The sequence below is a fragment of the Sorex araneus genome, chromosome 5, assembly GCF_027595985.1.
Source record: "Sorex araneus isolate mSorAra2 chromosome 5, mSorAra2.pri, whole genome shotgun sequence".
Taxonomy (NCBI): Eukaryota; Metazoa; Chordata; class Mammalia; order Eulipotyphla; family Soricidae; genus Sorex; species Sorex araneus.
In genome coordinates, this window is record NC_073306.1 from 23,655,658 (window position 1) to 23,668,380 (window position 12,723).

Here is a 12,723-nt window from a genome sequence, read left to right on the forward strand (position 1 = left end):
CACCTCCCATATCCCTCCCCCCAAAATAAAAAGTTAAAGGGCTAGCTAGAAATAGATGTATTATGTTTTTTCCCGAAATCATTGAATATCCAATCCAGTATATATTTGAAATAAAAGGAAAATGGATTTTTTTTCTCCATCTTTGACTTTTTTTTTAAATTTAAGGTTTTTCATTAAGTTTTGCAGGACAGGAGCCTAGTTCTTAAAGCTAATATCAGATGTTAAAACTTTAAAACGGACTATACATACAAAGTGATTCTTGGAGGCTTTAAGTATTATCCTGATGCTTAAACAGTTGGTCCTTTGTTAGTCAATGTGTGTAGGCCTCTGTGACTTAAGTTAGTAGATCTGAAAACAATTGTGATGCATATATAGATGAATAAACTGAATTTCTTGGCAGAAAATACATTTTATGTGTTTGTTTGTTTGGGCCACACCTGGCAGTTCTCAGAGCTTCTCCTGCTCTGCACTTAAGGATCACTCCCGATTGGTTTGGGGAATAATATGGGGTGCCAGGGATCGAATGTAGGTCAGCCATGTGCGAGGCAGGCATCTTACATGCTGCACTATCTCTCTGGCCCTATAAATAATATTTCCTTGGGGAAATAGTTCAGGGACGACTCTTCCTTATATGCATCTGACTCCAGTTTGATCCCTGGCACTGCATATGGTCCCCTGAGTACCACCAGGCGATACCCCTGAGCACAGAGCCAGGATAACCTCTAGGTACCGCTGGGCATGACCCCCTCGTCCCCCAAATAAAAATTTCCTAGAGCTAGAGAAGTAGTACCGGAGTTAAGGTGTCTGCCTTAGATGAGGCCAACCCCCGTCCTGTCCCAGGTCCCCCTAGCATCTCCAGGAGTCAGCCCTGAGAACTTTCGGGTATGGCCTTGAAACATATATTCCTTAACTACAGAGTACCAGTAATTAGCACCTCTGTAGATAAATCTTGGTTGCCTTATGGTAACATTAGGAATGTGTCATACTGGACTTAGGGACTTTTGCTTTACAGACCGCAGGCTTTGCTTGCAGAGTTGGTGAGCCAAGAATCTGCTCTCAGCATTTTCTCTGTGGCCTTGATTCAGGGGATGATTTACTGCATTCACTAGGATGCAGAGACTGCAGGTGACTGCAGAGACCCATCAGTGTGCTGGCCAGCTGACTTGCATTTTTTTTACAGAAGTATACCTCAGTGTGCCGTCATCAATTTGTACAAAAGGGTCAGTGGGGTTAGAGTTCATCTAGCTCTAGCTCCTGTAAGCAAGAATTAATTCTCTTCTTTTTTGTTTTGTTTTGTTTTTCTTGTTTGTTACTTTGTTTTGTTTTTGGGACACACTTAGCAATGCTTATGGTTTACTCCTGGTTCTGTGCTCAGGGCTCGCTCTTGGCAGACTCAGGACCATATGTGGTGCTGGAAATTCAACCCAGGTTGGCTGTGTGTGAGCCAATCACCCTAAATACTATGCTGTCTCTCCAGCTTTGAGTTGCTTTATTTTTTGACTACCATATCAAATTCATCATGTTCATTTGCCTTTATTTCTTGCCATCTGCTCATGGAAAGAGTCTTCCCTGGGTTGTTTTGTAATTTACAACTGTTTTCTAAATTCATTCTTTTTTTTTTTTTTTTTTTTGGCTTTTTGGGTCATACCCGGCGATGCTCAGGGGTTTCTCCTGGCTCTGCACTCAGGAATTACTCCTGGTGGTGCTCAGGGGACCATATGGGATGCCGGGGATCGAACCCAGGTTGGCTGCATGCAAGGCAAAATGCCCCACCTGCCTATTTTTTCATTGTGCCATGCACTGACAACTTATTTTTATTTATTCTTTCAATGGTATGGTTATATGCATTCATAAGCATTTATCTGCACAACGCAGAATAGACCTGTTCAATATTTGATCATTTTGAATAATAGAAGCTCATATAAATGTGTACAGGATCTTTTTTAAAAAAATGAGATTAAATTATTGATAAAAGAAGATTATAAAGAAGAAGCTTATTAATGTTTTAGCTCTTTATTTTAATGATAGTTCATAAATTCACATAGCCATCTGATTGCCCTCCATAGTATATTTTAGTGATTAAGACTGAGGATATAGCAGAATCCTAATCAAATCGACAGAATATTTTCTTGAGTGTTTAGATGTACTTTTTTTTTTCAGGTTTAAATATTTACTTTATTATTGTCCTGTTGCTTATTTGCAAATTATCAGCAATCCAGTGGCTTAAAATGATTTTTTTAAACTTTGGAGACCCAAAATCTAAAATATATGCCCAAAGCTATATTCCTTTTGGAAGATCCAGGGGACAATATATTGCCTTGTCTAGCACATAGCTCCCACTCCTAGATTTTGTTGTTGTTGTTATTTTTGGGTCACACCCATTGATGCTCAGGGGTTATTCTGCACTCAGGAATTTCTTCTGGTGGTGCACAGGAGACATCTGGGATGCCAGGGATCAAACCCGAGTTGGCTGCATGCAAGGCAAATGCCCTCCCTGCTGCTCTATTGCCCAGGCCCCACTCCTAGAATTTTAAGCTCTGGCTTCTTTATCTTGAGCCATTAGTTTAGGGGCTAGAGCTATAGCACAGTGGGTAGGGTATTTGCCTTGCACCCGGCCATCCCGGGTTCGATTCCCAGCATCCGATATGGTCCTCCGAGTACCGCCAGGAATAATTCCTGAGTGCAGAGCCAGGAGTAACCCCTGTGCATCGCCAGGTGTGACCCAAAAGGAAAAAAAAAAAGCCATCAGTTTAGGAGCCTGGAAGACTTCAAAGGGTTAAATCATTTACTTTACATGTAGGAGTCTTAGGCTAGATCTTCATCATTTCATGGTTTCTGAGCACTGCTAGGAAGAACTCCCTAGTACCAAGCCAGAAATAATACTATACCCCTGCAGCATGGCTGGATTTCCCCGTCTCCCCCACACTCTGCCCCATCAAAAAAAAAAAAAAAGTTAAAAATCATCAGTATAGGACTGGGGATGTGAGTCAGTGACCTCACAGGTGTGAGACCCCCGGTTCAATTTCCAAGCACTACAAAATAAAATGAAACAACAAAATGGATCATTTTGTTGAGAGTACAACAGCTGTGTACTCAACAAATGACTGATCCTCTGGTTTCCCTCCTGTAAGGGTCCTGGTGATGACATTGGCTTTTCCCAGATGATCCAGCTAGCCTCTCCTTTTGAGGAACAAAGATTTAATCACACCTGCAAAATTCCCTTAATAACTAAAGATAATGTTTTCACAACTGACATGGGTTCAATTCCTGGCACCACAGATAGTCCTGAGTCCACTAGGAGTGAGCCCCAGCACAGAACCAGGAATAAGCCCTGAGCACTGCCAGTTGTGACCCAGAAACAAAACAAAAAAAGAACGCATACAGAAGGGATTAAGGTTTGCTGTGCACACTGTTGACCCAGGTCTGATTCTGTTTTTGGTCCCCTGAGCACAGAGTAAGCCCCTGAGCACTGCTCTATATGGGCCAACTCATCCTTACCAACATCCCCAAAAAGGGGAGAAAAAAAATTAGTCATCACTTTAGAATCTCTGTCCTCCCTGACCCCTGTCTGTCTTATTCTTCTCAATGACTCTGATCCCACCTGCTTCCCTCCTCTAAGGGTCTTTGTGAGTACACTGGGATATCCCAGATATCCAGGTAGTCTCTCCCTTTCAGGATCATACATTCAATCAAACCTGCAAAATTCCTTTTATAATTTAAGGTAACGTTTTCACAGGCTTTAGAAATTAGGATGTGGATATCTTTGGGATGGGGGAAACATTTGTTTCATACATTTTGCCATAGTTGATAATGGAATCATTTTTTAGTCATTTTCATATTTTTCCAGAGATTTTTATATTTGTTTTGCATGCAACTGACTGGGTCCAACCCTCAGTACCCCATATGGTGTCCTTAGCCCTGCCAGGAGTGATCCCTGATCACAATGCCAGTAGTTAGCTCTACAGGGGTGGCCCAAGTAACAAAGACAAAAATTAAAAACCTTTCAATTTGTCATTTTCAAATCTGGAAACCCCCCTCCTCACACACACATACCACGTTGGATAGTGTCCTCACATTATTTGAGTTTCTGCTCATTCTGCGGGCTTCTGTGTTCTCTTTCCTCCTACTCCTTTCCCTTATCCACATTTATTCCACTTGTCACTGATTGACACTATTTTTTTTTTCTTTTTGGGTCACACCTGGCGATGCACAGGGGTTACTCCTGGCTCTGCACTCAGGAATTACCCCTGTCTGTGCTCAGGGAACCATATGGGATGCTGGGATTTGAACCTGGGTCGGCCGCGTGCAAGGCAAACGCCCTACCTGCTGTGCTATCTCTCCAGCCCCTGATTGACACTATTTTAAAATCTGTTTGTTGGTTTTATATATTGTTTCTCTTTCCTTTTAGATTACAAATTCCTTAAGGACAGACTTCTTTTAATATTACTGCTTTCAGAAACTAATTCTGGAGTACTTAAATGTTCAGTAAATATTTGTTGAATATTTGTTGAAAGAATATATTTATTTAATCATCATTATTTAATCATAATTATTCAGTGCGCTAGGCACAGCAATTCATTTTATTTGCTTATTTTTTTGTCTATTGTTATGGGGGCCAGGCCACACCCTCTGGTGGTCCAGGCAGGGTGTGGGAAGTGGTTTTTCAGCCACTCCTGGCAATACTCTGGGGACTCCAAGTGCCAGGGATCAAACCCAGGGTATCACATAATATAGGACATGTGTTCTGTCACTTGAACCACACTCCCAACTCCAGTTACTGCATTTCATAAAAGCGGAAGTAGAGAGGCAGGAGTGATAGTCCAGTGGAGAGGGTGCTTGCCTTGCAGGCACTCAACCTGGGGCCTATCCCTAGCACTTTCTATGTTCTCCAGAGCTCCATCAGAAGTGATCTCTGGGTGCAGGGCAGGGAATAAGCCCAGAACACAGCCAGGTGTGGTTCAGAAACAAAAAGAAACAAAAGCAGAAGTAGAGTGAGGGAAGTTAGATAACTTCCTTAAGGTTGTTCATTTTAGTAAATGACAAAAATTGGATTGTGCTCGTTATTTCAAATTCAGAATGATTGTTCCTAACTATTGACTACATTATTACCAAGATATTTGATTCACTACCTCATTGAGTTTTACTCTTCTTAAAACATTCATAAAATTAATTTCATTACTTCCTTTCAGTTTCATGAGCTTGAATTTTTGTATAATTTAACAGAATTTTGTTGTATTAAAAGTGTTTCTTTAAAACTTGACAGAATATCAACTTGCAAGACCTTCCGATGCAAACAGAAAGGAAATGTTATTTGGAAGCCTTGCTAGACCTGGACATCCTATGGGGAAATTTTTTTGGGGTAAGATACTAAATATTCATCTTATTTCATGTGCTTTGGTTAAGGAAAGTTGTATTTTGAAAATCTGACATAAGATGAAAATTATAAAGTTAGGATAGCTGGGTACCTTATACCTTTATGGAAAGTAGGTAATTTTTTAAATAAAAAGTAGTCCCACCTGCCTGTACTGCTATCTTACAGTGGCAATATCAAGTACAGAATCATATTTTGTGCATGCTTTCTGGGTGGCAGATTCTCTAATGACATAATTCAGATAATCTTACTTGATCATCACAAACAACAGTGTTAATAATGGGCACCATTATCTCCATTGGAAGATAAACAGATTTAAAGATGTTATTCAATTTGTTTAAATGATTCAGCAGTGTATGTGGGGATTTGGATCTCTATCTGATTAGGAAGTCTGGGTTCCATCGCAAACTAACATTTCCATTTATCATTAGAGATTCAGCAATGATTTCTCTAATATACTTGAGCGATGATCTAATTTTGTTTGACTGGTAAGTTGTTTAAATGGTATGTGGTTTTACATGGCTTTTTCGTAGTATTAGAATTCATTTGTGGCCTCAGAATCTTGAATGAGTTGATATGAATGGTGCTTCATTCAAAGGATATTTTTCTTTCCTGTATATTTTATACCATTATATACGTACAATATGTAAAGCCCTCATTATGCATATTATTACAGATAATTCAAAAGTAAAGCTTTAATAAACTGCTAGACTATTAAGAAAGGATATGTAACACAATTACTATTATTAAGATATTACAGACGGGAGATGAATTGTTTTAATTTTTTTGAGATTAATTCTATTCATGCTAAAATAAATTTCAGAACTGTATCTTGCAGATTTTAGTCTTATATTCCTATTATCACAGTTTGTAATAATACATATTATCACAGAGATTATACTATAATCTTCTATCATAGATTAGTTTATAGTTCTGTATAGTAGCAGATGATGTGATTGTTGGTATAGACACAGTAAACTTATTTTTATAATAATTTTTATTTCTTATAGGAAATGCTGAGACTCTCAAACATGAGCCAAAAAAGAATAATATTGATACACATGCCAGATTGAGGGATTTTTGGATGCGTTACTATTCTGCTCACTACATGACTTTAGTGGTGCAGTCCAAAGGTAATATTATATACTAGAGTTATTCTAGTCTCCTTTCTCAGGATTTGTTTGCCTTGATCAATATTGCATTGCATTGTTAATTACTCTAGTGCTTGACCCTTATATTAACTGAAGAAAACCAGGATTAAAGGATCACTTAGCAAGTGGCAAAACTCAGGAAGCCCAAAATTGTGACTCTCCAGCCCTCTAATTTGGTTTATAGAAATAGGTTTTCTCTAGTTTAGTCTATAAGTACTAATAGGTCACTAGTTTAAGTCATTTTCCCTTGTTTCCTCTGTTATCTCTATTTTTGCATTTAATTGATCATAAACTCTGATAGAATAAGATGTCTTTCCACCCCCCCACCCCTGCTCTGCCAGGAATGGAACTCAGTGCCCTGCGTTATACATGTGAGGCACGCACTCAGTCACTGAACCACACCTCCAACCCCAGGATTTCTGTCTTTCTTGTTTGTATATTTTTAGGCCACACCTGGCTGTGCTTAGAGCTTACTCTTGACTCTTTGCTTAGGGATCACTCCTGGGGGGTTGCAGGGGACTATGTGTTACCAGGAATCAAACCCAGGTTGGCTGCTCGCAACGCAAGTACCCTATCTCTCCGGCCCATGTATATATTTTTGTCTTTACAGAGGGCCCAGTAAATTGTGATTAATTGAAATCCTTCATGGTGATGATAGCTAAAGTATCTTTTATTTCATTTTATTTTTTGTTTTGGGGGCCACACCTGGTGATGCTCAGGGTTTACTCCTAGCTCTGCACTCAAGAATTACTCCTGGCAGTGCTCCAGGGGCCATATTGGGTGCCAGGGATTGAATCCAGGTCATCTTCATACAAAGCAAGCACCCTATCCCATGCACTGTCTCCCTGGCCTCAAAAGTATCTTTCAGAAGAGAGAGTGTGTGTTTGTGTGGTACAGGAATTGAACTTGGGGCTTCACAATGCAAGCCAGGTACCCTACCACAAAGCTATATCCTGGCCCATAGCAAAAGTATTTTAAATGCAAAATACTGGTTAAAATCACAACTGTTCCTTTTATAATTATCTTCAGCAACTTGTGTTAACTTTTCTTCAAGAAATTTTGGCAGGGGCTGGAGTGATAGCACAGCGGGTAGGGTGTTTGCCTTGCACGCGGCCGACCTGGGTTCGATTCCCAGCATCCCTTATGGTCCCCTGAGCACCTCCAGGAGTAATTCCTGAGTGCAGAGCCAGGAGTAACCCCTGTGCATTGCCAGGTGTGACCCAAAAAGAAAAAAAAAGAAATTTTGGCAGCTTTCTTGTTTTGCTTTTGAGCCACATCAATCAGTGATCAGGGCTTATTTCAACTTTGTGCTCAGGGGTCTTGGTGCTCAGACAGGTGTTGGGATCAAACCAGAGCTGGCTGTGTGCAAGGAAAGCGCCTTAACCTTTGTACTGTCTCTCTGACTCCTGTTTTTTTTTTATGTTTCAATCTTCTTAGATCTTTTCAACTCAATACCTTGCTAAACTTCTCTTTGACATAACTATATGTATATGCCCATTTCTTTTGAAAAATGAATTCTCTCATCCTAATATTCCTGTAAAATATTATTTTCTTATTTAAAAAATTAATATCAGAAGGACTGGAGTGATAGGATATTGGGTAGGACACTTGCCTTGCATGTGGCCAACCAGGGTTCTATTCCCGGCATCCCATGTAGTCCCCCTGAGGACTGCCAGGAGTAATTCCTGAGTACAGAGCCTGAAGTAACCCCTAAGCATCGCTGGGCATAGCCCTGAAACAAAACAAATTAAAAAATATAAAGCTGACGTTGTCCACAAATACTAAATTTCTTTGCATTTAATATCAAAATCAGTTCATTAAAGTTGACTTGAATGTATGATAAATATGGTAGATTCATTTGCTTAAATGATAGTATACTCCTAGATCTCTTTTAACATTTGTTAAAGTGGGTAGTTCCATATTCAGTATGCAATATTAATTTACAATTTTTAATTGTTTTCAAGTGTCATGAACATATAATATTTTGCTTAGGTATTGTTACTTTTACATTTTATCTTTCATGATAAATATAATAAAATAATAATGCTTGTTAGGAGTTTCTAAAATAAGATTCAGGTAATTAGAGAATCTTATATAATCAATTGGTTTAAGAGCTTTAGCATTTATTATATTTATCATTAAATACCTACATAAACAGCAGGGGATAAATTTATAATCTTATTAGCCTACTTCTTATGTTTTCTATATTGAACTGTCTCTGGGGAATGAATGAAGTTCACGTGCTTGGTGAAACTGAGTCTTCTCCAGTGATGGTAATTGGTCATTGACATGAAGCGGTTTTACTGGAAATTTCAAAAGGATTTTTTATGAAATGTAGAATCAAGGAAGTTATTTGTGCTTCCTATGAAAGAAGTCTTGAATTCCATTCTTTTTCTTTTTTTGTTTTTGTTTTTGGGCCACACTAACGATGATCAGGCTCTGATTCTGCACTCAGAAATTTCTTCTTGCAGTGCTTGGGGGATCATGTGGGATGTGAGGATTGAACTTGGGTCAGCTGCATGCAAGGCAAGTGCCTTGTCTTTACTCTCTGTAGCCCCTGGGTTCAATTCTTGGCACTAAAAAATCAAGAGATGGGAAAGGGGAGGAGTAGAAGAAGAGAGAGGAGGGAGGAAGAGAAAGAGAGGAAGAGAGAGGTCTTAGAAATCAGATTATTTCTGGGGCTAGAGTGATAGTACAGCTGGTATGGTAGTTGGCTTTATGTTGCCAACCTGTGTTTAATTCTCTGGCATCCCATATGATTCCCTTAGCCTGGCAGTAGTAACCCCTTTATTTGTTGTTCTGAGCACAGAACAAGAAGTAAGCCCTGAGGATAGCTGGGCGTGGCCCCAAAATAAAAAAACAAAACAGACCCCCCCAAAAAACAAAAAAAACCCAACCTAAACCAAAACAAACAAACAAAAAAAACCCTGTGCATCGCCGAGTGTGACCCAAAAAAAAGCAAAAAAAAAAAAAGAATTATAAAAAAAACAAAACAAAAAAAGAAAAAAAGCAGTCAGATACTTATGAAAAAAATTTAAGAATTACAATCTCAGCAAGTCTAAATTAAAGTGTAATAAATGGAGTTAAAATATTGGTGAAATAGTAAGAAGGAGGGTTAGGGTCAGTATCATCTTGGGAATTATGAAGAACAATTTCCCCTGAGGAAGAAAGTGTTGGAATGGGGATAAAAGGATTGATGACCCTTCTCACCAGCCTAATTATTTTAGGAAGACAAACTGTTAAGTCTGAAATACTTTTTCTAATTTACTAGAGAGAAATAAAGGAGCGTAACAGAATTATATGTGTATTAAGACTTAAAGTTTTTTTTTTTCTTTTTGGGGCACACCCGGCAATGCACAGGGGTTTCTCCTGGCTCATGCACTCAGGAATTACTCTGGGGGTTCTTGGGGGACCATATGGGATGCTGGGAATCGAACCTGGGTCGGGCGCGTGCAAGGCAAATACCCTATCCGCTGTGCTATCTCTCTAGCCCCCACGACTTAGTTTTAATTAATTTTTTTAGTTTAAATAGATCACATTTATTTTGCATAATACTTTAAAAAATATTTTCCCCGTGCACTCAGAGGTGCCTAGAGCTGAGTGCTCTGGGCCGATGCTTGTGGGCACTCCCAGATAGTGTGGGCTGCACACCGGCCTCCTTCGTGCGGAGCACGTGCTCCCGTCATTAGAGCTGTATCTCTCACCTGATTTTCTTTTCTTTTTTCTTTTACCTTAGGCACTGTGGTTTGTTTACGGTTGGGTTTCATGCATAAAACATTCCCACACCATACCCTCCACTCAAGTGTCAGCTACCCTCCACCTTTGTCCCAGTGTCCCCCTCATGTTCTGTTCCCCCATCCCTCTGCTATGGTGAGCTTTCTAGACCGTTTCTCAATTCCTATTACCTTAAGGCTTTTATTATTTCCTTATTTTTTGGTACCCTTTATATGAGGGAGGTCATTCCCTGTGTATCTCTCTGTTTCTAACTTCACTCAGCACAATATTCTCCAGGTCCATCCACATAACAAATTGTATGATTTCATCTTTTCTTATAGCCTCATAGTATCCCATTGTGTATTTTTTGTTTGTATGTTTGTTTGTATTTTGGGTCCACACCCAGTCAGGTTCAGGGCTTACTCTGCACTTAGGGATTACTCCTGACAGACTTGGGACCATATGGGGTGCCAGGGGTTGAACTGGGGTCTGCCACAAGTAGGACAAGCCTGCTGTTCTGTCTCTCTAGTTCTGACTTTCTGTTTTTTTTTTTTTTTTTGCTTTTTGGGTCACACCCAGCGATGTTCAGGGGTTACTCCTGGCTTTGCACTCAGGAATTACTCCTGGCGGTGCTGGGGGGACCATATGGGATGCCGGGGATCGAACCCGGGTCGGCCGCGTGCAAGGCAAACGCCCTACCCGCTGTGCTATCGCTCCGGCCCCTAGTTCTGACTTTCTTAACTAATATCAGGAGTTGCCAGTAGTGTCCCCACTAAAATATACTCTGAAAAAAATAACTAAATATCAGTAAGAAATTTGATTGTATCTCTACCTTGAATGAACTAATTTCATTTCTTTTTTTTCCCTCTTCCACAAGAAACGCTGGATACATTGGAAAAGTGGGTGACCGAAATCTTCTCTCAGATACCAAACAAGTAAGACCTTTATTTTCATAAATCATACACCTTTGTAGAGTTTATATCTTCTTGTATGAATCCCAAAGGTTCTTTTCAGTTTGCTTTTTAGTAAACATTAAGATTTAAGATGGTTTAGCATATGGCACACCTGTTGGGTGGGACAATTAAGACAAGATCCTCTTCCCATAGTTTCGGTAGTTGAAAACTTACAAGTTTATAAACATATCCTAAGTAGTAATTCTGAAGAATTTGTGCCTTCATAAGCATTTATTAAGTCCTTGTTTTTTCTATGTAGAGTGAAATATAGAAAGAAGTATAGAAAGAAGCAAGTATTATAGTGAGAGGCACTATATTTAGTTGTATCATCTGCCTCAGAAAAAACTGTATTCTCAAATTTTTTTTTAACTTTGTTGTTAAGAATTTGGATGACTTTTTTTCCCCTCATACAATAAATGAGCTGATTGACTTTACATACTGACTAAAATTGACAGTTGAGATTTTATCTATATAAAATCTATAGTTGAGCCTGATGACAAAATTTTATTTAGGGTTTTATGCAAAAAGCACTATTTTTAATAGCATTAAATTAATCAGAATAGTACATATATTTAAAATACAGTTCATTTTTTTAATAATCCAAAAATTAAAAATAAGCATTAAACTCCTAGAAATTGCTTTTGCATTTTAGTAAAATAAATGAAATACACCTTTTATCTTTACATCTTTTTACAGTTCTTCATTACAGGTGTGAGTTTGTTAAAATCTATAAAATAAAAATTAGCTTAAAAATTTTAGAATAATTTATAGCAATGAAAAATTGGTTATTATCTTCACTTTATATAAATTTCTATTGATAATTAACACTACTTTTCATACATGGAAAGATAATGAAAGCCATGCCCATGTGTGGGATGGTCTTTTTTTCTTTTTTGGTCTGTCTTGATAAGAAATGAATCTGAACTATGGAAATTTCAAATGTCAGATTTCAAAGTTTCACTTTGAAACTATATTAAGAACATTGTTAAATCTTAGTCTTTACTAATAACTTTGGTTCCTTAATATTATCAAATAGGTTAAAAGTCTTCTAAATAATACTAATTCACAAGTATCATGTTTTAGAAACAATATTAATTATAGTATTTTCAACTAAATGGGAAGCCCCTGGAAGAGTTCAAGTCTTTTAAACACCACAGTGCTTAGTATAATGTTTTTTGTACCTAAGAATTCTTTTATATATGTTGTTCTAGTATAAGTTTCCTTTTTATAATGGCTCTAGGAGGATAATTGAAATTAAGAGGAACTGATAGAGTAAATATTGGGAGGAAATATCTTTTCAATTGCTTATATAGTCTCTAGTTGTTTTAAAGGTTTTTGAGTGGTTGGGACTGAGATTAAGAATAGGTCACATATTTCTGAATTCTGTGGCTTTGTGACCATCCATTAGTTTATGCTTAAGATGCTTTTCAGCCAGACTTTGTAGTATAAATTATAAATACCTATCAGCTAGGCATCCCTAAAGATACTGCTTATAAAGGCTTTTGGCAATTAAATTTTAATGTATTTGTTTTAT

The 12,723-nt window shown here is 38.3% G+C and overlaps 1 protein-coding gene across 1 annotated transcript in view; it reads left to right on the forward strand.

The window, feature by feature from the left end:
* NRDC (nardilysin convertase) overlaps window positions 1-12,723 on the forward strand; it is a 66,992-nt gene that overhangs the window by 30,360 nt on the left and 23,909 nt on the right. Inside the window, exons 6-8 of the mRNA XM_004607139.2 lie at window positions 5,264-5,359; window positions 6,382-6,504; window positions 11,114-11,171. Coding sequence (XP_004607196.2) covers window positions 5,264-5,359; window positions 6,382-6,504; window positions 11,114-11,171 — 277 coding nt within the window. The remainder of the gene's footprint in view (window positions 1-5,263; window positions 5,360-6,381; window positions 6,505-11,113; window positions 11,172-12,723) is intronic.